General features: G+C 43.0%; 1 protein-coding gene across 1 annotated transcript in view; it reads right to left on the bottom strand.

Moving 5' to 3' along the window:
• LOC125625831 (aldo-keto reductase family 1 member C3-like) overlaps nucleotides 1-23,114 on the bottom strand; it is a 36,612-nt gene extending 13,498 nt beyond the window's left edge. The window contains exons 1-6 of the mRNA XM_048828359.2: nucleotides 22,638-23,114; nucleotides 18,218-18,359; nucleotides 9,855-10,014; nucleotides 5,561-5,728; nucleotides 4,035-4,151; nucleotides 2,693-2,770 (exon numbers count right to left, since the gene is read on the bottom strand). Of these exons, the coding sequence (XP_048684316.1) occupies nucleotides 2,693-2,770; nucleotides 4,035-4,151; nucleotides 5,561-5,728; nucleotides 9,855-10,014; nucleotides 18,218-18,321 (627 nt within the window). The 5' untranslated portion in view covers nucleotides 18,322-18,359; nucleotides 22,638-23,114. The remainder of the gene's footprint in view (nucleotides 1-2,692; nucleotides 2,771-4,034; nucleotides 4,152-5,560; nucleotides 5,729-9,854; nucleotides 10,015-18,217; nucleotides 18,360-22,637) is intronic.
• Between the last annotated feature and the right edge of the window lie 3,293 nt (nucleotides 23,115-26,407).

Here is a 26,407-nt window from a genome sequence, read left to right as displayed (position 1 = left end):
TCTCCCTAGCCCTCTAAAAAGGTCATACGACTAAAAAAGCAGATAGAACTCTGAACACTCTCTGGGTAACAGTCAGAGTGGCTGCCTAAGGAAAGGTTTCAGAGTAACAGCCGTGTTAGTCTGTATTCGCAAAAAGAAAAGGAGTACTTGTGGCACCTTAGAGACTAACCAATTTATTTGAGCATGAGCTTTCGTGAGCTACAGCTCACTTCATCGGATGCATACCGTGGAAACTGCAGCAGACTTTATATATACACAGAGAATATGAAACAATACCTCCTCCCACCCCACTGTCCTGCTGGTAATAGCTTATCTAAAGTGATCATCAGGTGGGCCATTTCCAGCACAAATCCAGGTTTTCTCACCCTCCACCCCCCCACACAAATTCACTCTCCTGCTGGTGCTAGCCCATCCAAAGTGACAACTCTTTACATAATCAAGTCGGGCTATTTCCTGCACAAATCCAGGTTTTCTCACATCCCCCCCACCCCCATACACACACAAACTCACTCTCCTGCTGGTAATAGCTCATCTAAACTGACCACTCTCCAAGTTTAAATCCAAGTTAAACCAGAACATCTGGGGGGGGGGGTAGGAAAAAACAAGAGGAAACAGGCTACCTTGCATAATGACTTAGCCACTCCCAGTCTCTATTTAAGCCTAAATTAATAGTATCCAATTTGCAAATGAATTCCAATTCAGCAGTTTCTCGCTGGAGTCTGGATTTGAAGTTTTTTTGTTTTAAGATAGCGACCTTCATGTCTGTGATTGCGTGACCAGAGAGATTGAAGTGTTCTCCGACTGGTTTATGAATGTTATAATTCTTGACATCTGATTTGTGTCCATTTATTCTTTTACGTAGAGACTGTCCAGTTTGACCAATGTACATGGCAGAGGGGCATTGCTGGCACATGATGGCATATATCACATTGGTGGATGTGCAGGTGAACGAGCCTCTGATAGTGTGGCTGATGTTATTAGGCCCTGTGATGGTGTCCCCTGAATAGATATGTGGGCACAATTGGCAACGGGCTTTGTTGCAAGGATAAGTTCCTGGGTTAGTGGTTCTGTTGTGTGGTATGTGGTTGTTGGTGAGTATTTGCTTCAGGTTGCGGGGCTGTCTGTAGGCAAGGACTGGCCTGTCTCCCAAGACTTGTGAGAGTGTTGGGTCATCCTTTAGGATAGGTTGTAGATCCTTAATAATGCGTTGGAGGGGTTTTAGTTGGGGGCTGAAGGTGACGGCTAGTGGCGTTCTGTTATTTTCTTTGTTAGGCCTGTCCTGTAGTAGGTGACTTCTGGGAACTCTTCTGGCTCTATCAATCTGTTTCTTTACTTCTGCAGGTGGGTATTGTAGTTGTAAGAAAGCTTGACAGAGATCTTGTAGGTGTTTGTCTCTGTCTGAGGGGTTGGAGCAAATGCGGTTGTATCGCAGAGCTTCGCTGTAGACGATGGATCGTGTGGTGTGGTCAGGGTGAAAGCTGGAGGCATGCAGGTAGGAATAGCAGTCAGTAGGTTTCCGGTATAGGGTGGTGTTTATGTGGCCATTGTTTATTAGCACTGTAGTGTCCAGGAAGTGGATCTCTTGTGTGGACTGGACCAGGCTGAGGTTGGTGGTGGGGTGGAAACTGTTGAAATCATGGTGGAATTCCTCAAGGGCTTCTTTTCCATGGGTCCAGATGATGAAGATGTCATCAATATAGCGCAAGTAGAGTAGGGGCTTTAGGGGACGAGAGCTGAGGAAGCGTTGTTCTAAATCAGCCATAAAAATGTTGGCATACTGTGGGGCCATGCGGGTACCCATAGCAGTGCCGCTGATCTGAAGGTATACATTGTCCCCAAATGTGAAATAGTTATGGGTAAGGACAAAGTCACAAAGTTCAGCCACCAGGTTAGCCGTGACATTATCGGGGATAGTGTTCTTGACGGCTTGTAGTCCATCTTTGTGTGGAATGTTGGTGTAGAGGGCTTCTACATCCATAGTAGCCAGGATGGTGTTATCAGGAAGATCACCGATGGATTGAAGTTTCCTCAGGAAGTCAGTGGTGTCTCGAAGGTAGCTGGGAGTGCTGGTAGCGTAGGGCCTGAGGGGGGAGTCTACATAGCCAGACAATCCTGCTGTCAGGGTGAGTGGCTAAGTCATTATGCAAGGTAGCCTGTTTCCTCTTGTTTTTTCCTACCCCCCCCCCCAGATGTTCTGGTTTAACTTGGATTTAAACTTGGAGAGTGGTCAGTTTAGATGAGCTATTACCAGCAGGAGAGTGAGTTTGTGTGTGTATGGGGGTGGGGGGGATGTGAGAAAACCTGGATTTGTGCAGGAAATAGCCCGACTTGATTATGTAAAGAGTTGTCACTTTGGATGGGCTAGCACCAGCAGGAGAGTGAATTTGTGTGGGGGGGTGGAGGGTGAGAAAACCTGGATTTGTGCTGGAAATGGCCCACCTGATGATCACTTTAGATAAGCTATTACCAGCAGGACAGTGGGGTGGGAGGAGGTATTGTTTCATATTCTCTGTGTATATATAAAGTCTGCTGCAGTTTCCACGGTATGCATCCGATGAAGTGAGCTGTAGCTCACGAAAGCTCATGCTCAAATAAATTGGTTAGTCTCTAAGGTGCCACAAGTACTCCTTTTCTTTTTGCCTAAGGAACTGGATGGGCTCTTAATTAACACTGTGTTATTCATGTCACTCACCTCCCAAGTTTGACGCAGATCTACAATATCGACAATGAGTTTTCCGTTTTCATCCATTGGTGATAAATCTGGCCCAGGCTTAAAAACAAAAGGAAAATCCCCCTTGGTCATGATGTTTTTTACACAAGTGGATTTTAATTATTTTGTGGCCAAGGAAGGAGTTGTAACCAGGAGGAGTGGGGGGGAGGCAAAGTGTCGAACTCTAAAGCTGGTAAAAATAATAGAATGGTTTTATCTAAACCATTTGGATTCCCACAAGCCAAAAACATTTAGATGAGAGACTGAGAGCTGGATCATTGCCCAGTCACCAAGAATTTCCTGACCAGTAACACCTAAGAGTTATCTTATCTTATTAATTCCTTTTCTTTTAAGTCCCTAATGGAAGACTCCAGCAGCACCAGAACAAAACCGGTATCATCTGAATTAAAACTACTTTGAACTGAACTGAATTTTCTACTTCTTTGGAGGAAGAGCAGACAATGTAAATTATCAAACTGAGCTACAGAATTGATCTACACACCACTTTTGAGTAAAAGGCCTATACATAACTGAAATATAGAGCATACCTTGTATTCCGTGAGCAAATTTCACCCTAGATGCCTAGAAATAATTTTGAGTAAGTAAGACAATAAATGTTAATACTGGAAAATTAATTAGCTCGGTGAAACACTATTTTCATAAGAAATCATGTTTATACGCCGTGAAAACAAAGCATGCATATGGAAAGCAATTAGGGCCTAGAGATAGTACAGATAAATCATGATATGGTATCACATGAAATGACATCTTCATTGACAAAGAGAAAGAAGCTTGACTTAATGAACTGAAGAGGTTATAGCTGATTAAAAAACCCCACAAGAAATCACAGTAACCTCAGATTAGTTTTATAGATTGCTAGTGAGTTTCCAGAGTAATTAGTTAGCTTTTGATCATTAAGTGTATATTAGAATTTAGAGAGTTTCCGAGACAGTTTGTAAATTTGCCAATGCACTAAGATATATATATATATTCAGTGGCCTAGTGTGAACCCAGGTAGCATATGATGTTTTAATAGCAAGAATGAAAAGTATAAAACTGTTAACCTACATGATTACTATATATCAACTGCGAATGAGACACAATATGAGTTCCCCCCCAAAACATTTTTTGCATTATAGAGTGTGCCTCATGCATTAGTTTTTCTTTTGTCTTTTGCCTTCCCCTCGAGCACCCATCATAGGCCACTTTTGTAGGCTGGACATACGACTAGATGGACTATGGGTCTTTTTTAAAAAACAGCTCTGCTCTGGATATGCTACCAAACATTTGTTTTCCTGTGTATATTTTTTAAAGAATTGTTTACCTTTAGAGACATAGGGGTATGGATAATGAAGAGATCAAGATAGTCAAACTTAAGTTTCTTCAGTGATTGTTCCAGGCAGCTTCGGACAAGTTCAGGACGGTGAAAGGTACTCCCAAGCTGTAATGATTCAAAAACAACTGTTTTTTCTGAAGAAGTTTTCTCATCTCTTCTTTCTGTAAAAAACACTTTTCTAAATTGTTTTATTCATGACATGCCATTGGCTTTGCCTTTTTAGCAGAAGGGTTGTGTTGTGAGGTGGTTGCGTGCAAAGATGCACATGAAGGTGAGAAGTGAATGTCTCCTGAAGAAGCAGGGTGAGCGGCTGAAATGCAGCCAGGATGTCAGAAGTGCATTTGATCAGTACAGGAACCCTATGTGAAGCCACTCTCAAGGTTAAAATCTTTTTGGCTAAATTTGTTCTCCTTGGCTATTAGGAGTCACTCTGTTGTCTGACTTAACTAGCTGACCCTTGGAAGAATGGAATGGAAGATGTCCCTTGGTACGTGACTGAGTCCTGTACACAATTCTGGTCTGTCTCTGGGAACCAGGAGATGGGAGTTCATACAAATGCCATTTCTAACAAGACGTCAGTTCTAATGTGGAAAGAATCCCACCCCAAGAAGCCCTTTCTCCTTTTTTGCTGTGGATTCTTCACGTACTGTGTGGTTCTGCTCTGAAAAGTGACTCTGTAAAAATGAGAGTTTGGTGTTAAATATTGACTCTCAGTCAATACAAATGTGCCCCATTTACAAGTAAAAGGTTGCTTTTCCAACTGACAGTTCCACAAACTCAATCTGGATCAAGCTGGGTTCTTCGCTTCTTGTCCATCATCTCCAGCAATAAAAACACTAGAGAACTAATTATGCTCTCTGTGACATCTTTGCAACCCCAATGTCTAAAAATCTTGCTCAGTGATAATCTCTTCCTTTTAATTGTCTTGTGGAAGTGTAACTGATTGGCAATTAGTAAACAATTTTGTTGATGAGACCTGAGGAGGAATAAAATCCACCTTACTCTCCCTTAGTCATGTTGTCTCTGTAGAGCTGAAAGGAGTGACAGCTTAATTTTTCTTCCACTGAAGACACAGATAGAACTGTGAATGCACACAGGGAGCAGGTTGGTTGAATAAGAAGGTGCCATTTTTACACAATCACTTTTCAAAATAAATCTACACTTTAAAAGAAACAGAAATGGTCTATCAAGCAGAGTCACCATTGTGCACAGGAAGCTTAAAAAGGCTCATTGTGGCTAAATAAAATAAAATGTTCTGTCTGGTGATCTGTACTTTGAGGGGCATGAAGAGGCCGTTTTAGCTTCACATTCACACATGTAGAGATGAGCCGGTAACTTTTTATAGAAAGCAATTTCCCAAGTCTGTGAATAATACACACCCCCCCCCCCCCCCGCCGGGGAATCCTTTCAATACTGGCCTTGAGTAGGTTACACCATTCTTCATAAATTAGAAAAAAAATTAGCACTGGAAGCAGTAGAATAAAAATATCTGTGTTAAAACAAAACCCACCTACCTTTCCTGTGTAAAATATGTCCTCTCTTTTGACTGTCCCATCTGCAATCTTCTCATGAATGGCTCGCCCAACCTCCTCCTCAGTCCCATATACAAAGGCTCCATCAATATGGCGTAAGCCAACTTCAATAGCCACCTTTGTAGCCTCCTCACATTTACTTTTTTGAACCTACCGGTTAAGAAGGTATGGTGTCAATATCTCTGGATTAGGGATATTTTATGCCAGTGATTTAGAGCTTTGATGCCCACCAGAAACACTTCAAAGTAGAGTGGCACATTTAGAAGTTTGAATTTACCTTAAAGGAAATTCAAGGACTCTGGGCCAGGTCCTCTGTTGCCCTGCAGCTTGTGTTATCATTTACACCACAACAAAGTAAAGGGAATGTAGGTGTAAAAAGCTACTATTCAGATATAGCAGGTTTTTTTGCTCTCACTGTGCACAGAAGTAAATGACTCCTTAAAATGCAGGGCAACAGAGAATCAGGCCCATAATTTCAGCTTTCCTTTTTACAAGATTCAAAGGACAATTAGTACAGGACCTCGAGACCAGGAGCTGTAAGAATCTAATATCAACATTCACTATGGATTAGAACCCCCAGTCTGGCTGAGCTATTGCCTATTTAAAAAAAATCTCATGATTTGTAAGTCAAACACATGATTTTGCCAAAACTGATTATGGTTTTGAACTCTTTTTTGACAGGACCACATTCCTTTCATGAGTAGTTGTAACAAAGGCAGCTATTAGAACTGCTTGGTGAGAACTATGATTTTATGAACCCCTGCCGGTTCTTGATAATGACTCAGCTTTCTTACAGCTATGTCCATATTGACTCTGTTGAGATTAATGATTAAAAAAAATCTGACGACAGCCATGCTTCCTAGTGGAGAAATCAGGTGTGATAAAGAAAAAATATGATAAGCAAGACCTAAGTGAGGGGCTAATGAACTTCTTGGGGAGTACTAGAGAAGGCAAAGAAAGCCAGTTCCCAAATTTGGTAGAGGCAGAAGTTTTCTGATTTCCCATTTGCCTTTTTTAAATTTTATTTTTCAAGCTTCAGCTAGGGATTTGTTGAACAATTTCTCTCCCATTATCAAAGAGAATCTAGCCTGTGGGCCGAAATCTGCTCTCATTGAAGTCAATGAAGTTACAATGGTGTAAAACCTAGTGTGAAAGGAGAATCAGGCCTTATAAATACAAGTGGCCACATTCTTATTACATTAAGGCACTTTTGTGATGGGTTCGGTCACAGAGATCCCCTTGGGACTGTCACCTGATGTGCTGAAATTACCTCTGAGCCCATTTTCCCTGCCAGCCTGGGACTCCAGAACCCTGCCTTGTTGAGCCAGACATGCTACCCTGCTGCAACACAGACCCCGGGTCTGGACCATGCCCCCAAAGCTACAGACTTTAATTAAAAACAGCTCAGCAGGTTACCTGTCTCCACCACCCAGACACCCAGCTCTCAGTGGGATCCAAACCCCAAATAAATCCATTTTACACTGTATAAAGCTTATGCAGCTTAAATGTGTAAATTGTTCGTCTATAACACCAATAGAGAGATATGCACAGCTGTTTGCTCCCCCAGCTATTAATCACATACTCCAGGTTTATTAATAAACAAAAGTCATTTTATTAAGTATAAAGAGTAGGATTTAAGTGGTTTCAACTAATAACAGACAGAACAAAGTAAGTCACCAAGCAAAACAAAGCAAAAACACACAAGTCTAAGACTAATCCATTAAGAAACTGATTAGAGGTAATATCTCACCCTCAGAGATGTTCCAATAAGCTTCTTTTACAGACTAGACTGCTTCCTAGTCTGGGCCCAATCCTTTCCCCTGGTAGAGTCCTTGTTAGTTTCAGAAGACATCTCAGGTGGTAAGCAAGGGTTCTCTAATGACTGGCCCCCCTTTGTCCTGCTCCACCCCCTTTTATAGCTTTGGCACAAGGTGGGAATCTTTTGTCTCTCTGGGTCCCCACCCCTCCTTCTAAATGGAAAAGTACCACATTTAAGATGGATTTCATCATCAGGTAACATGGTCACATGCCACTGTAAGACCCCTTGTCTCCATTCGCCATGGGCTGGCCCACTCGTACCACAGGAAGGTTTTCAAGTAACTAAGGCCACTTACAACTGATAGTTTCTGATCAATGGGAGCCATCAAGATTCTAAACCACTATTAATGCCCCACACTTTGCATAATTACAATAGGACCTTAGAGTTATACGTCATATTTCTAGCTTCAGATACAAGAATGATACATGCATACAAATAGGAGGAATATATTCAGTATGTTATAAACTTTGTTATGATACCTTACAAGAGCTTTTTTGCATAAAGCATATTCCAGTTACATTATATTCACACTCATAAGAATATTTCCATAAAACACATGGAGTGCAATGTCACGCCCTTTACATCACTCTGGCGGTCAGAGATGATGCATAACTCTTGATGGTGGGTGGGCACAACATTTAAAGTTTTTTTTGGGGGGATGGGTTGCATCTGACTGACCCATGTGTCGCCTCTGGGCTGAGGAGCAGCAGCAGAGCCAGGAGCACCAGGGCAGCAGTGAGCGAGCATCCTGGGGAGTACCTCATGGCAGCCGGGCTCCGTGCTGCATCATCAGGCTCCTTTGGGAGAGAGGCAAGAGCGCATCAGGGATGCAGCTCGGATCTGTGCTGCCCTCCCTGCCTGGGGAGCCCCTGGCTGTACATAGGTGGCCTGGCTCAGGGAGACGGGCAGGGAGGGCTGCCGGCTTCCACAGTGCAGAGTCTCAAGGGCTCGAGCTGGTCAGGCGGCTCCCACCAGCTTCCAATCCACCAGCTCCTGGCAGGATGCGGTTTTCAAATCCCATGCATCACCTCTGCTGGCAGTGTGATGGGCCTTAAATTACACCCACTTTAGAGTGGAGGTCCTAAAGTGCCTTAGTATAACTTAGAAACAGGCCTGAGTGAACAGCTGCAGTTGACGCAGATTGTAGTGTGTAGGAAAGTCATATTTTAGGAGGTGGTCCTTTCTGGGAGGGGGAGGAGGAGAAGGAGAAGAAAGATTGTATCAGTTCTGCTGATTAGTAGGACTCACTGGAAAGAGCTGAGTCACTGAGCTCTACAGAAAATGTCTATGCTTCACCTTTATTCCTAGGACATGTCATGGTGCCACAAGGCTTATACGTACCAGGTAGAAGGAAAAAGAGCCACACGCAGCTGTCCTCTTCAGAGGGACCCTTACATTTTTTTTTTAAACACAGTATTTAGTCAGGCTTAATTCTCCCTGAGTCATGGATAAGAATAAGGAGTGAAAAATGCGTAAAGACTACAGAATTTAATAACTTTTTAGCACTTTCCATCCGAGAGGCCCAATGCAATTTTACAAACTCTTAGGATAAAATCTTCAAAAGCAGTGCCATTTCCAAGTGCCTTTCAATGAGATGTAGGCTTCTAAGTCACTTAGGTGCTTTTGAAAATTTTATCCTTATGAACTAACCCAGAAAGATTCATTCAAGTATTTATCATCATTTTAGAGAATGGGGAAACTAAAACACAAAGAGTCAAGTAAGATGCCCGAAGGTTACATAAGTGACTCAGAGGCAAAATCAGATCTTCTGACTCCAAGTCCCCTGCTCTGACCACTAGACCAATCCCCTCCACACTGGGATCAGCAAGTAGCAGGACTGCTGAAAAGGGAGAAAAAGGAAATGTACTCATTTTCCTTCCCTCAGTGTAATTCAGTGAGCAGTACTACAAGAGCTAAAAATAACTAACTTCTCTTTAAAGGAAATTGGTTTCCATTTAGCTCAAGTTGGGACCAAAATGCATTGGCAGAGTCATATGGGCTGAAAACTGGAAAAGGGAGTGCTGTAGGTCAGGGCAAAGGTGCGCAGGTAGTTACATAGTGACTCTGGACTAGCATAACTGGGTGCTGGAGGTCAGGACATTGGTGGATTGATAGATGCATGTCGGGGTTCAAGGTGTGAGTGGTTGGGGTTGCTATTGATCAGGTGTTTTGGCAAAGCTAGGTCAAGGAGTCATGAATCAGCATGAGATTCACTCAAATAATAAAAAACAAAAATAATTTCTTACAGAATGATATTCTTACACTTATATACAGGCATCATCTTTCATTCAAACCTCCAAAGCACTTTTCAGACATTGTCAATAGTTTTATAAATTAGATATACAGGGATCTCATCTTGCAGCCCTTTTTGGAGTGCTACAGGTAATGGTTATAGCCATGCCCAGCAATGTTAATCAACAGGTTCAGGACAAAGAAATCCATGAAAGATTTACTTACTGCATCAGGGGAATAGGTACCAAATCCCACTGCAGGAATTTTGTTCCCATCATTCATCCTAATACAGTGGTCCTTGTCAAATTCCATCTCTTTACAGTATTTCCTCGATTCTATTCTGAATGCTGAAATTTTGCAGCACTGCTGTATGAGCCAGCAAGAGCTTCAGAAAGAAAACAGTAGGAATTTCTGTTTTAGTTGTATTTTTCTATGATGTGTACCAAAAAGAATAGCCAAGTTTGGTGCAGCAGGCATAAAGGGAAAAAAAGTATAAATGCAAAATGACAAAGCTCTCAGAAAACTCACTATCAACAGGTTCAAAGATCGGTCTCTTTCCTCAAACTCTATTGACTTAATATTGCTTCCATGTGACACAGAAGAAAAGCGTACAAAAGATCTCCCTTCAAATTCACAGTCACTCTACAATGGAGGCAAAGCATTCCAGCAAAATATAATTAGGAAAACTGTTATAACCTTTAACAAAGCATTTAGAACACTTATCACATGTTACTAAATTTTTACACTCAGAAGAAGCAAATAAAAATTAAATTATCTGTGAAAATAGTACAAGAAAATTGCCTACTGTTTAATTGCTCCCATAAATTACAAACTTGAGTGGCCTTGATCTATTGGCTCAGGGAAATAAAGATAAGAAGGTTTTTAACAAAACCAGTAACAAGACTCGATAACTGCATTACAAAGAGACCTCCATTCCTTCCCAATAATCTAGAACCATGATAAAAGAAGTTGTTCTGAATTTCTATTTAAAATGTACAGTATAGCTCTCTTGACTTCACCAGTGTGCTCTGGGCTCCCAGAGCAGTGTGTTCTTCTTGGAATAACCCCAGTAATGCAAAAAGGAGAAGAAATGTGGGTCTGATTCTTTATTATGTGGAAGAAAAAAATCAGCAATAGTGAAAGGATCCTTTTTAATATACATCTTTAAATGAATACTTGGGGTGGACCACAAATCTAAAGAAAATAGTTTTAATAAAATATCCAAGTGCAACTGTATGGCTAGAACAATGGAATACACGCTGCAGGTCTCTCAAAGAGCAGACATGCAATGCTTTCTACTAAATTTTTTAAATACAGCCCATGACCATAGCATTCAGTGGCACAGCCAGGCCACTCAGGATAAGTCGGCAAAACCTGCAGGGCTCTCAGAGCCTGGGTCTACAGACAAGAGCTGGGCGCTATAAACAGCAAGATAGACATTGTGGCTTGGGCTGGAGCTCAGGCCTCAGGGGCTGAGCCTGAATGTCTACACTACTGTTTTTAGCATTGTAGCACAAACCTGAGTCTCTGGACCCAGACTCAGATTCACTGCTGTGGGTTTTAAAAGTCAGTGTAGACGTACCCTTACTCTTCCCCCTGAACTGGGAGTGGCAATGAACCCCAGCTACCTGGCAGGGTCTGCTGCAAAAGCACCTGTGAGCTGCTCCACTCCTGAGATACTCCCCATCTACAGGCATCCATTGGTACAGCCTGGCTGCTTACTCTTCTCCTCTGTAAGTGGGAATGAAGACAAACTCCAGGTAGCTGGCAGGGGCAGCTGCAGAAGCATACTTGGTAACATTTCCCCTCCCCATCCTCCTTTTGCCACTCCCCCAGGGCTTTCATTTAATCATTGTTGTTGCGTTCCTCAGGATTTTCTCCAATTTGTCCACATCCTTCCTGAAGTGTGATGTCCAGAAATTGACACAATACTCCAGCTGAGGTCTTATCAGTACTGACCAGAGCAGAAGAATTACTTCTTGTGTCTTGCTTACAACATTCCTGCTGATAAATCCCAGAATGAGGTTTGCTTTTTTTTCCCCCAACAATATTATATTGTTGACCCATATTTCGTTTGTCATCCACTATAATCCCCAGATCCTTTTCTGCAGTACTCCTTCCTAGGCAGTCATTTTCCATTTTGTACTTGTGCAATTGATTATTCCTTCCTAAGGGTAGTACTTGCCATCTGTCCTCATTGAATTTCATCCTATTTAATTCAGACCATTTCTCCAGTTTGTCAAGATTATTTTGAATTTTATTCCTGTCTTCCAAAGTGCTTGCAACCCCTCCCAGATTGGTATCGTCCACAAATTTTACACATGTACCCTTTATGCCACCATCTAATTCATTTACAAAGATATTGATTAGAACCAGACCCAGGACAGATTCTTCCAGGACCCCACTCTAAATGCCCTTCCAGCTCAATTGTGAGCCACTGATAGGGGAAGTAGTAGCAGTTATCTGCAAGGCTTATTACTCTGTCAAAGAAGGCTACAGCTTGGTTTGACATGGTTTTTTCTTGACAAATGTATATTGACTGTTACTTATTATCTTCTAGGTGCTTACAGATTATTTGCTCCATTATCTTTCCCAGGACTGAAGTTAAGATGAGTGATAATTCCCTGGATTGTCTTTATTTGCCTTTTTATAGATAGGTACTATATTTGCCCTTTTCCTGTCCTCAGGTACCTCTTTTGTCCTCCATGAGTTTTCAAATATAATCGCTAACGGCTCAGAGATCTCTTCAGCCAGTTCCTTAAGCATTCTAGGATGTACTTCATCAAGCCCTGAGACATGAAGACATCTAACTTGTCAAAGTAATTGTTAAGACGTTCTTTTCCTACTTTAGCCTCAGAGCCTATCCCATTTACACTGTTGTTCTCTATGTTAGCCAGCTGATCATTGCTAACTTTTTGGTGAAAACTGAAACAAAAAAGGCATTTAACACTTTGGCCATTGCTGCATTTTCTGTCGTCTTTCCCTCCTCATTTAAAAGTGAGCCTAACTTGTCCCTAGTCCTCCTTTTGGGTCCCATGTATTTAAAAAATGCTTTCTTATTCTAGCTAGTTTAATCTAATTTTGTGCCTTTACCTTTCTAATTTTGTTCCTACATGCTTGTAGGTTTTTTTTTATATTCATCCTTTGTAATTTGACCTATTTTCCTATTCTTGTATAATTCTTTTTTGAGTTTTAGGTCATTGAAGATCTCCTGGTTAAGCCAGAGTGGCTTCCTACCACATTTCCTATCTTCCTCTGCATTGGTACAGTTTGCTCGTGTTTTTAAAAATGTCCCTTTAAAAAAACTACCAACTCTCCTGAACTCTTTTTTCCCCTCAGACTTGCTTCCCAGGGGCTCTTAACTAACAATTTTCTGAGTAATAAACTCTGCCTTCTTGAAGACCTTTGTCTTTATTCTGCTGTTTTCCCTCCTACTATTCCTTAGAATCATTAACTCTACCATTTCATTCTACTTTCACCCAAGCTGCCTTTCACCTTTAGATTCTTAATTACTTCCTCCCAGTTTGTCAGCATCAAATCCAAAATAGCCTCTTCCATAGTCTTTTTCTCCACCTTCTGTAATAATGAGCTGTCTCCAGTGCATACCAAGAAGTTGCTGAATAATTTATGCCCTGCTGTATTATTTTCTAACCAGACATCTGTTGGGTTGAAGTCCCCCATCACCACCCATTTTATTAGTTTTTTTAAAAAGTCTCATCCACCCCCTTTTCCTGGTTATCTGGTCTATAGTAGACCCCTACCATGACATCACCCTTCCCCCGTTTTTTATCCTTATCCTGAGACTAGCAAGAGGTCTACCTCCCACTTTTGTCTCAATCTCCGCGGAAGTGTATACATCTTTGATATACAAGACAACATCTCCTCCTTTTTTCCCCAGCCCATCCTTCCTGAACTAGCTGTACCCTTCTATGCCAATATTCCATCATGTGAATTATTTCACTAAGTTTCTATGATGCCAATTATGTCGTCTTTATCGGGCCCTACCAAATTCATGGTCCATTTTGGTCAATTTCAGAGTCATAGGATTTTAAAAATAGTAAATTTCATGATTTGAGCTACTTAAATCTGAATGTTCATGGTGTTGTAACTGTAGGGGTCCTGACCCAAAAAGGAGTTGTGGGGGTTGGAGTCACAAGGGAGGTTGCGGTACTGCTACCCTTACTTCTACGCTGCTGCTGGCAGCGGCGCTGCCTTCAGAGCTGGACAGCTGGAGAGCAGCGGCTGTTGGCAGGGAGCCCAGCTCTGATGACAGAGCCACCGCCATCAGCAGTGCAGAAGTAAGGATGGCATGGTATGGTGTTGCTACCCTTACTTCTGCTTTGCTGCTGGTGGGGCGCTGCCTTCAGAGCTGGTGCTGTCACACAGCTTCCACTTTCCAGCCACCCAGCACTGAAGGCAGTGCAGAAATAAGGGTGGCAATTCTGCAACCCCCCTAAAATAACCCTGTGACTCCCCCTGCAACTCCCTTTTGGGTCAGGATCCCCAACTTGAGAAACGCTGGTCTCCAGTATAGTATAGGGTAAAAGCACACAAAAGACCATATTTTGCAGGGGTGGGGTGGGTGGAACGACATCAGATTTCACAGTCCGTGACACTGTTTTCATGGCCATGAATTTGGTAGGGCCTGAGGTATTTGTGATTATCCACTAGTATTTCTACTTCTTCCTGTTTATTCCCCATACTTCCTGCATTAGTATACAGACATCTAAAATGTTTATTAGATTTCTCCACTACATTTTCTTGTCTCCTTTGTCCACGCTGCAATTTTCAATGTTCCCCCTAGATTCTGACCTTTCACCCAGGTCTTAGGCTTTTGCCTCCTGCCTGTCAGACCTAGTTTAAAGCCACCTCACTGGGTTAGCACACCTCCCAGCATACCAGATCAGGCATGCAGATGGATGCCTCTGTCCCCTTTAGAAGGGAGTCATTAACCACCACCACCCTTTGATTTCTCTTGTGAGTGCTGGCCACAATTCTCTCAGCCTGGGAGGTATATTGTTTCCTTGTTCTCCATGGTCTTCCTGTATCCATCTGTTCTCTCTTGTCTAGTACTTCATAAGAAAGGGAGCACCTTTTTCTTTTGTGTTTGCATGGCACCTAGTGCAATGGGGTTCTACTCCATGACAAGGTCTCCTGGCACTGAGGTAATACAACTAATAAATACAATAATAAACAACCCTACTGTATAGTCTTCATTGAGATTATATTACATTGCAGCAGAGTTTATAACCAATAGCTTTATTCACTTGGAAGTAAAATAGACTCAGAATATAATAGTTGTCAAACATTATATAAAGCTTATATATAAACAAACAAACATTCATACACATTTATTTATAAACATATAAAGCTGAATTGGGTCATACCTATAACTGTCTGTAGGCACAGAAAGTAGAAGGCTGTTACAGGGGACGTTTATTCTTAGTAAACATTGAACCTAGAATAATGGATTTTGGATGCAGCTGGAATTATTTAGGTTTAACACACATGATTCAAACTCTAAATTCAGCTCCAGATTTGGATCCAAACTTCTCCAGAAATTGGGAATTTGTTTCCACCATTTATAGACAAAAGGGCCAGTTGACAATTTTGAAACTAGACGCAAACTTCCCCACAGGAATGTTAGGATGCAGAAGATTCAATTCTGCATTGTGCCCAGTAGCTGCTGAGCAATGCTAAGGGAAGGAATTACACGGGAGCTTGTGTGTTACATATGCTCCATAAGAGTTACACGTGTTTAAGTCCAAAGTAACTCAGTTGCAGTCATTTCTTGTGGATTTATGTTAGAGTAATGTAGAGCAGAATTTGATTTATTTAACTCAATCCTGCCTACAGTGGACAACTGAATAGATGACCTGCAAAGTCCTGTTCCAACCCTAATTGTTATACTCCTAGGTATATTTGTTTGCACTAGGGCATTCACCATGAAGAGTTCTCCCTACTGATAACACCTCAGAGTTATTTAAGATTAAATTATTTATTAAATTTCTTCTCCATTGTAACAAGACATTTCACCTGAATCAAAAGCTACCTTGAACTGAACTGAAGTTTCTGCTTCTCCCGATACTAGTTATTGCAAATTTTCAAACCGAGTTGGAGAATTTATCTATACAAGGAATTGTATACCTCTATAGCCTTCTACTCAAGTGAAAGTTTGGCTAATACAAGTTAGATATCTACTTTCTGAAAAGTTAAAAAAGCCTATACATGGGCTTAAATACAGTAAACCAAGATAAGATTTATAAACTACTTGTTATATCTACTATTGAATTTTCTGAGGCACTAGGGTTAGCTTTGAATCAAAGTGCACACTTGGGTTTAATATATAATGTTTGTGTTCATGTGCAAAAAATGGTCTTGGATAAGACATTATTTGGAGAGGCAATGAGGAATGCAAACCATAAAACAATGACAATTAGGTTTTTTTTAATCACCTTTTAATTTAGGAATAAAAACCATCAGTGAGAATAATTTCCTGTTCTATTTTACTGCATTCATGATATTTTATGTGAGAAAGTTTAAACTATTTGGCACCTTAGGGTCTGAATTAAAGCCCAAATAAGTCAATAAAAATAATTCCATTGATTCCAATGGGCTTTGGATCAGGCCCTTAGTGGATTGCTTACCTTAAAGGAATATAATTTCCAAAATAGTATAAAGAACAGGTAGTATCTATTGTTTTACTAGCAATAATTAAATCTACAAGGCTATTAATCCAGATGAAGCAGAATATAAACTGATTACCAACTGGGGACAGGAAGAATTTCCCCTCAAAATATTGTATTGTACTATATACATTAGTTTGTCATTTGTTTTTTGGGTTCCTTGAAGCAGTCATCATAGGCTAATTCTTCAAGAAGGAAGTTGGACTTCGTTTTCTGGAGTATGTTTTAGGATATAAATATTTACAGTTAGAGAACAGGGAGTGTGGATAATGAGGAGATCAATAGAGTCAAACTTAAGAGTCAAGCATTTATTGTTCCCGGATTTCCAGACTAGCTCAGGGTGGTGAAAAATATGTCAAGTCTTTAAGAATTAAAGAACAAAATAGAATGTCACCAGATCTGTTCTTTCTCCAAGGCTGAATATCTAAGGACAGTTTTTCTAAAATATCTCTGTAATGCCGCCATCTTTGCCTATTTATCAAAAGGGTCATACTGTAAGGTGGTTGTACGCAACACTGTATGTAAACTAATGTACAAAGATAACAGACTTGCTAAATACTAGGACAAACAGCATTAATGACATTCTTCACTGCCTAGGTATAAAATGGAGTCCACATAACAATGTACTTATTTTTTCCTTGCAAACAAGAGATATTAGTTTGTCCACAACTATGCCATTAGTTACTTATATGGCTGCCATCACGTTGGTATCGGAGCACCTCATAGGCATTGATCAATTTACCCTCAAAAAACCTCAAAGAATGCACTTCACCTACTTTTCCTGCAATGGAGCCTCTTCTTTGGATTATGGACATCATCACTTTCACCAATAAGCAGGAGTGAAAGTAACTTAAAGGACTTACCGGTACACCGGAGTCCTGAGCAGGGGGCGTGGCCTCAACCAGAAGAGGTGGGGCCTTTAAAGGCTCCTGAGCTCCAGCTGCGCTAGCCCTTTAAATCACCCCCAGAGCTACCAGCTGCAGAGGCAGCTCGGAGCCCCAGGGTTCAGGAGCGATTTAAAGGGCCCAGGGCTCCAGCTGCCACTACCCCAGCAGGGCTCTGGGCCCTTTAAATCGCCGGAGTCTCAGGGGCTCCCGGCTGCTGCCACTAACCCAGAGCTTGGAGATTTAAAGGGCCTGGGGCTCCACTGTGGTAGCAGCAGCTGGGAGCCCCTGGCCCTTTAAATCACCGCTGGAGCCCTGCCGCCACTACCCCAGGGCTCCGGCAGCGGGCTTGGGTGGCAATTTAAAGGGCCTGGGGCTCTGGCCACTGCAGGGAGCCCCAGGCCCTTTAAATTGCCAGCCTGGGGAAGCTGGTCCGGTCCAGCACAGCTTACCGGCTCCTGCTGATATGCCGTACCAGCTTACTTTCACCTCTGCCAATAAGGGAGCCTGTCAACACTACTGCTTAAGTAGCTGGTGTCTCCTTTGATTGATAGGATATATTTTCTCATATCAGGATCTGATTGTGCTGCATTTCTGGCATTCACAGCCCTGCTAAACCCAGGAAGCATAGATGCAGAAGTGAAACTGTTTTTGCTGCATGGCAGGGTCACAGGGTCAGCAGAAAGGACAGATAGCGTGCATCTTTTTCAATGTGAGATACAATGGGAATGTGTTTGATTGGTAACATTTGAGGACGATCTAAAACAGCCATCATTGATATGAATTGGACTAATAGCATGATTTGTGTGGAATAAAGCCACAAAACCATACCTCTGCAGGAAGTTACAGGATGTCTCCTTGAGGCTATATCTCAGGGGGAAAGGAATTTTCACACACTGCATGAGGCAGAAATATAGTCATGCTCTCGCCTAGACCAAGGAATGCGGCCATTCACAGACAGCAAGACCTTCAAGAAAACAAACAGAAAAGGCCAAAAGCAGAGTTATAGAAGACTTACTGCTGGCACTGGTAACCTCTCTCTTCCCTCTCTTGCTCTTGAGATTTCTGAGTCTCACTGAAAAGAAGTGCTGAGGTAGAAACAGCAAACCGTGTTAATTCCATTGCTTGATCTCTGGCTGAGATCCTCACCCTCAGATGTTCTTCAGTTCCAAGAAACATTAAAGGAAACAGGAAAGAGTTATTTTGGCATTAATGGAGTCAGTATTGGGTAACTCATAAATACGTTATAGCAGCTTAATATCACTTGGACATTAATGTTTATTTCAGGCTGAAGTTTGGCCAGTAAAAAAAAATCCCTCCCAAAATCACACTATCAACTTTAATTTATTAATGAGAAAAATATTTTGTAGAGTTTCTTCTTTTTTGGTGATTAATAAATTAAACTGATTCTGAAATTAAATAGAGTCAGACTTGTTAAGTGATTTGCCTTGTGGGCCTTCACCCAAGAATGATGCACAGATGAGACATTAAACAGGACCTTTACACTCAGTGAAAAGACATTGGTTAATGAGACTTTACACTAAACACCACCGAACTTGGTGAACAATATTAGGGCATAACACTTAACAATATGCATAATAACTACTGATCACAAGAACTCCTTGGGTCTAGATGGGTTCTACTGCCTGTGGCCCCACATATTTCTGCAGAAGAACCGTATCAGGGATTCTAAAGTCTTTAAGGATGATATGTGCTCGGCTGGTGGCTCTCAACTGTAGTTATTGCCCTTCTGACCCTGTGAAGTGAGGCTCTCTCTGGCCCTTAACTGGGTTCTTTGGAGCCTTCCTGTAGCTCCCCCTTTTTGGGCTGCTCTTCATAGGGAGATCAGTAAGAAACACCCCTCTTCAAGGTGAGATGATTCTTATCCTGGCCTAAGTTAAGCCATTCCTTCCCCAGGCTGAATGTCAGAACTCGCCCCTCTGTCCTTTCAGGGCCAGAGAAGATGATGCTCTCCAAATTCCATTCCTAAAGCAATCTGACTGGCTAAGAGGGACTTGGCTCTTCATCAAGACCTCCTCTGAATCAAAGCTGCAGCAGTGCAGTGCCTTGCTGAAAAGACAGTCCTGGCCTCTTGTACAAGACCATTTTCTTTGTTTGATGGCACATTTCTTGCCCGTGAGCCCAATGGAGAAGCCTGCTGCATTTCCAACGTATTCAAATAGGAGCCTCAAACAGGCTTCAGAAGAGATTTTCTGATGTAAAGCTTTTTCAGAAAAGGAATTAAAATGCACAGACTCCTCAGAGGACCCAATGTGACACAGGAATTTTTGATACCATATTAAGTTTGGCACCTCAATCAGTCTTTAGAAAGATTGAGGTAAATTTTTTCATAATAAGCACAGACTCCACAGAATGTCCAGTCAAAACCCATAATTTTTAACAACAAATTAAATTAGGAACTTCAGAAATCTCTTTTTAAGGTCTCTTTGAGGTAATTGGTTTTAGAATAAAGTTGAATGCCAGCACTTGCCAAGGCTTTCGGGGTGAGAATGGCCTGCTGTGTGCACTGATTGGGTCTCAGCATATGTTTGGTTGCTTAGGGGATATTTGAAACAAATTCCCTGGAGCACTTCAGTAGAGAGAAAGTGAATGCTTCCAAAGGACAGAGCCAGGCAATCATTAAGGGGCTGGCCACTAAACTGGGAAGTGCACATTAGCTTATTGGCACATTAGCTACTGGCTGAAGCACAGCACTGTTATGCTACATTTGTTCCTCTGAGGTACAGGAGGGAAAGGAGGAGGGCCATGCTGTCCTTGGCTCAGAGATGGAGTAGACAATACACACAGTCTATGAACCAAAGAGGATTGTCCTTAGCCCCACTGAATCACAGCAAATCCAGCAATACATGCTCACCCCAGAAGTCTTCATGCAGCTCTGTGAAAAGTCAACGGGTGATTTTGAGAGGATGACACACACAGCCTCTCAACTGCTGTCAGCGTCCAGACTATCCTGGATTTACCTGTTTTGGATCCTTTCAGAGACGTATCAGGGATACCTTAAACCTCACCAAATCTGTTGCCTCGCAAAGGTCCCAGGATTTTAATGAGGAGAGCAATGTATCTCTTCCCCGTGGACAGAAGCATCCAAACTCAAATAGTGCGGATGGTAGGCTGAGGGACATCAATCCCCATGAGAGCTCTCAGAGTGGATAATACTGCATACCAGAATAGCAAACACATTTACTTAAGCCCTGAGCACGACATGAGTCTGTGACTCTAAACTGCCATTTACAGCCTTGGTAGCAATGTTTCTTGGTTTCTGCCACTTCCTGCAAACTCAATATCTTATTCCTCCCAGGACAGTTTCAGAGTGAACCACTGAATCTGGATTCATCTCTGCTGAGAGGCAAAAAGAAAAAACAACTAATATTCACAGCATACATATTTTCTGAACACCAGTCATGGATTAACAGGGAAAATACCTTGATAAATCTTTGTTTATCAGAACATACTCTTGTAAATCTGGCTGCTCTCTTCCATTATAAATCAAACAAAGACTCAGGACAAATAAAGCGCTCGTAGATCCACCACAATGAGTATAGAGAAGGCATTTGATCCTCTCAAAGTGCGAGTCATATCTGCATCAGATTAATATTATGTTACTATATGCAGACAGGAAGTTAAAGAGCACCAAATTCTCTCCTTCCTTGTTTAACATGGTGATGGTGGCAGCTGACAGGTGGGTTATGATATGGCTTCCAACGTTGCTAACAGCTGAGGGTCTGAATTGGTGCTGGCAATAGTAAGAATTTTTTGAAAAAAATTCTTAAAGATGGATCTATATTCTCCAGCAGGGCAAATCATTTTGTATTTGTTTTTCGTACTGTAATATATTTGGGGGACACATGGGTGAGGTTCTTGGGAGTAAGATATTCTTAAGTAGACAGAGCTAGGTGAAGTTTTTTTGATGAATTAGTTTTTCATTGAAAAATGAATTTTTCGGGGCCCAAAACTATTTGTTGAATCCAGGTCAAATTCAGTGAATGATTTCAGTTGAAAATTCTCTCTCATTTGAAACATTTTATTTTAAATAAAAGCATTTCAAATCAAAAAGTTGACTTTTTTTTAAAAAAAGGCACACACACAAAAAGGGTGCACACCTCAAACTGCCTAATTCAAAGAAAAACTAAACAAAATCATGTTGCTTTGAGGGAAAGCATTTTGGTGAACTCAAAATGAATCAAAAACTGAATGGACTTAAAATATTTTCGTCAATTCAAAATTTGAATTTTTGATTTGAAGAAATTTTTTGAAAAATGTGTTTTCCTTTCTAATCAAATCAGAATTTTCTTTCAGATTTTTTGGTTAAGGCCCTGAACTAAAAAAATCAATTGTTTGCTAAACTCTATTCCTAATACAGTAGAACCTCAGAGTTATGATCACCTTGAAAAGGAGGCTGTTCGTAACTCTGAACAAAATGTTATGGTTGTTCTTTCAAAAATTTACAACTGAACATTGATTTAATACAGCTTTGAACCTTTATTATGCAGATAAAAATACTGCTTTTAAGCATCTCAATTTAAATGAAAAACACATTGTTTCCTTACCTTGTCAAATCTTTTTCTTTTTAAAATTCTCTCTTTTTTCAGTAGTTTATGTTTAACACAGTTCTGTACTGTATTTGCTTTTGTTTCTGCCTCTGCTGCTGCCTGATTGTGTATTTTCTGTTCCAAATGGTGTGTGTATAGCGCCCCCTCTCTACCTGGTTACCTTCTTTAATGCCAAACCGCTTACAGGTTTTGATGGACAGGTCTGGGTTTTTTTGGATCCCACCACCCACTCAGTGGGGTGTATCTTCTTTCTTTTTTTCCTATGAAATTATTTGGCGGTGCCTCCACCCCCCTTACTCCTTCCTGGCAGGGTCACCAGGGCAGCTTGGGTGGAAAATTCTAACTACAGACTAATCCCCACTTACTTGCCAGATAGTTGGAGACTTCCAAGAAATAACACAATAATGATATTAAACAGGAGAAAAATACAACATAACAGGGTAAAACACTATTTTTAGGGTCACCGGTGCCCACACTGCAAATACCCGTGACTTGATGTAGCAAAATGTAAAATTAGGGTCCCGTTGGTTCGCATACTTTGCTGGGGCCCTTGATGACCTATAACCACAAAATTCTTCTCTGCAGTGGTTTAGCAGCGTGGCTGACTGGGTTCAGTACAGCCCAAAGGACTCACAAGTGGGAGCTCATGCTCAAAGCTCATGCTCAAATAAATTGGTTAGTCTCTAAGGTGCCACAAGTACTCCTTTTCTTTAAGTGGGAGAAGGTGATAAATCCATCCACAGGCGTAATATGCAGCAGGTTATAAAATCCTCAAACCCTTACTCCCTGGCTTGAGGACACAGTTCAGGAGTAGGGGGTCCCCAGAACAAATTCCCTGACTGACTAACTAAACAATGGTGCACTCACAAACTCCATGAATGATCCTCAGGTTCGAAGATAACTCTGGACTCCTCAGTCACTGCAGAGGGGCCACTCTCTGCTGGCAGGGATCCTCCTCAGGCAGGAATCGGGCTGCGTGGGTCCCAGGATTTCCCCTCACCACAAAGGGGTGCAGGGCTCAAGGTGTAGATTACACAACTACACTAAGATCCAAACGGTAGCCTCCTAGCCCAGCCTCCAGTCACATACTCAGCAGGCAGCTTCCCTGGACTAGCAGACAGAGCAGAGCTGACCATGTGGTGGCTGGTCTCACCTAGGGAGCTGGAGGGCGAACTCAGCCTGGCTGGGAAGTTTCCCAGCAAATGCTACAAATTGGGAATCATCAGTGGGGAAGGAAAAAACCCTGCGGAGGGATCTGCTGTCAGGTCCCTAGAGGCCTGTTCTCAGGGGGAACCCTACATGCAGGCCTGGGACTCCCCAGCTCCCTACACAGCCAGTCCTGCCCGGCTCCAGACTGACTCCCAAATGGCTTCTCCCTGGGAGGGCCTCTCACTCCCTATTGGTTGCTGGGCAGACTCTGAGTCTGCCTTGGCTCCCACACCCTACCAGGGACAGTGTGCCTCTCCCTGAGCTGCCCGCAGACAGAGTCCCAGGAATCTATGTAATCTCCTTGGGAGTTACAGGTGGTTGACTTGTCAGTTTGTAACGCTGGTGTGCGTAGCTCTGAGGTTCTACTGTATAGTACAGGGGGAGCCAAACTGCAGCTCATGAGCCGCATGCAGCTCTTTAACAGTTAAAGTGCAGCTTGCAGAGCCCCCCATGCCTCCCATTCTTCACCTACCAGAGGGGGTGGAACCTTAGGGCTTCTTCCCTGTGGTGGGATGATGGGGCTAGGGGCTTCTGCCAGAGACCACTGGTGCCTGGTGGTGGTGGTGGGGCACAATTTAAAGGTTTGTCCCCCTCCCCCCAAGCACGACTCATGCCCCCAAGCACAGCCTCCCTTTTACCCTCAGCGGCTCTCCCTGCAGCTCCCAGCTGTTGCCTCTAGGGCAGTGATGAGCTGCCAAAATCTTAACAATTGGTTCCCTCCACACCCCATGAAGGGGTCATGGCCCACCCCCCAGGACTCCTGCCCCATCCAATCCCCCACGTTCCTTGATGCCCCCCCCCAGGACCCCTGCCGCATCCACCCCACCCCCACCCCCGTCCCCTGACTGCCCCAAGAACCGGGCAGGAGGGTCTCGTGGGCCACCGTACTGGGTGCCCACCCCACCCCTAAGAGCCAGAGAGACCTGCTGGGGGGTGAGGTGGGGAGTCCCGGAGGTGCTTACCTGGGGCAGCTCCCAGGAAGCATCTGGCAGGCCCCTCTGGCTCCTAGGGGTAGGGGAACGTAGCTAAGAGGGGAGCAGCCGCTCCCCCCCCCCCCCACTCATCACATCAAAAGTGGTGCCTTAGGCGCCAACTCCGTGGGTGCTCCAGGGCTGGAGCATCTACTGGCAGCTCCTCGCCCTGCTCCCGGCCCTAGCTCACCTCCGCTCCGCATCTGCCCCTGAAAGCACCACATCACTCTGCGGAGGTGAGCTAGGGCTGGGGATGGGGTGGGGAGGGGAGGGGAGCTGCCGGTGGGTGCTCTGCACCCACCAAATTTTCCCCTTGGGTGCTCCAGCCCTGGAGAACCCATGGAGTTGGTGCCTAAGGCATCACTTTTGATCGGTTAAATTTAGAAGCTCTTTTAGAGCCGGTTGTCCCTCACGGAACAACCGATTCTAAAAGGGCTTCTAAATTTAACAACCGGTTCTAGCAAACCGGTGGGAACCGGCTCCACCTCACCACTGCTCTAGGATGACCAGATGTCCCAATTTTATAGGGACAGTCCCGATTTTTGGGTCTTTTTCTTATATAGGCTCCTATTACCCCCCACCCCCGTCCCGATTTCTCACACTTGCTGTCTGGTCATTCTAGTTGCCTCTCCTTATGGCCGCAGCTCCCAGCTTGCTGGCTCCAGCAGCTGCCACACAGGGAGGGGACCCGGCAGCACCATGTGACCGAGCGGGGCCAGTAAACCCTGGAAAAATCTGGCTTCTGCCCAGTCGGGAGGGGTGTCTTGAGGCTTCAGCCCTGCAGGAGATGCCTGCCACAGCTCAGGGCTTAAGCCCTGGGACCCGGCAGGAGTGCCCTGGTTCTCAAACTTCTGAAGATTGTTGTATGTGGCTTGAAGGGTCAGTAAGTTTGCTACCCCAGTATAGTAATTCCTTGTGGAAGAGTGGAGAAGTGAGGGGGGGGGGGCAAGAGGGCTGGAAAGTGCAGAGGAAGAGAAGGTAACTGGGAAAGGGGAAATAACGCAATAAGGATCTCCCAAAGGAGATCATGCCTGACTAATCTGATTGCTTTGAGAAAATAAATTGAGTTTTTTAGACAAGGGAAATGCAGTAGATTTAATATACTTGAACTTCAGTAAAGCATTTGACATGGTAGCACGTGGGAAACTGAGTTAAATTAGAGAAGTTGGGGATTAGGACAAGCATTGTAAGCAACTGGCTAAAGGGGAGATGGCAATGGATTGTGCTGAAATATCGAACAAGAGGGAGATTCCTATTGGAGTTCCTTAAGGATCCATCCTGGGACCAATCTTATTAAGCATTTTGATTAATGACCTTGGTACGAAAAGTAGGAGTGTACTAATGAAATTTGTTGATAATACAAAATCGGGATGCAACTATCATCAATACAGAAAAGGATCTTAATATTATACAGGAATCTGGATGAAACTGAAGACTGGAATGACAGAAAAGAGATGAAATTCAGCAGAACAAGTGTCAGGTCATGCGCCTAGGATCGAATAATAAGAGTTTCTGCTTTAAGCCGGGGGCTTGTCAGTTGGAAGCAACAGAAGATGAGAGACCTGGTTGTGTTGGTCACTCACAAGATGACTATGAACCATTAATGTGATGTGCAAAGAAGGCAAAGGCAATTCTAGGATGCATCAGGCAGGGCATTTCCAGCAGAGCTAGAGAAGTATTAATGCCATTGTACAAGGCACAAGACAGACCTCATTTGGAATACTTGTGCAAGTCTGGTCACCCATGTTCAAGAAAGATGAATTCAAACTGCAAAGGTACAGAGAAGAGCTACTAGGATGATTGGGGTATGGAGGGCCTATCTTATGAGAGGAATCTGGAAGAGCTTGGCTTGTGTAGCCTACCAAAAAGAAGGCTGACAGAGTATATGATTGCTCTAAACACCAGGGAGGGGGAAGAGCTATTTAAGCTAAAGGAAAATGTTGGCACAAGATCAAATTCAGGCTGGAACTCCTCCTCTGAAGGCTTCTAACCATCTGAGATGTGAGGTTCTGGAACAGCTTCCCAACAGCAATTGTGGGGACAAACAACTTTATTTGTTTTGAGAGAAAACTGGATAAATGTGTATGGGATTGTATGATGGGTTACATGTGATGGTGGGGGACAGGGCTCAGCAGCCCTGGGGACTCTTCCAGTTTATATCTTATGTTCCTAACGATTATGCTTTGCCAGTCACCCGCAGGGGTTAGGAAGGGATTCCCTCCCTTCAATGTATTCTCTCTCTTTCCTCTGAGCCATCAGAGATGGCCCTGGCTGTAGAGTGGCCCACTCTGTATAGTGTCCTATGATTTGAGGCAGCACTGAGCAAACTCTCTCACATGCTCGGTTGGCTGGTTTTTGTTCACATGCTCAGAACCTAACTGATTGCATTATATGGGGTCAGGTTGGAATTTCCCCCCAGGTCATATTGGCAGTGACCTTGGGGATTTTTGCCTTCCT

The sequence above is a fragment of the Caretta caretta genome, chromosome 1 (genome assembly GCF_965140235.1).
Source record: "Caretta caretta isolate rCarCar2 chromosome 1, rCarCar1.hap1, whole genome shotgun sequence".
Taxonomy (NCBI): Eukaryota; Metazoa; Chordata; order Testudines; family Cheloniidae; genus Caretta; species Caretta caretta.
Note: the sequence above shows the minus strand (reverse complement) of the source record. Positions and strands in the feature narration are given on the sequence as shown.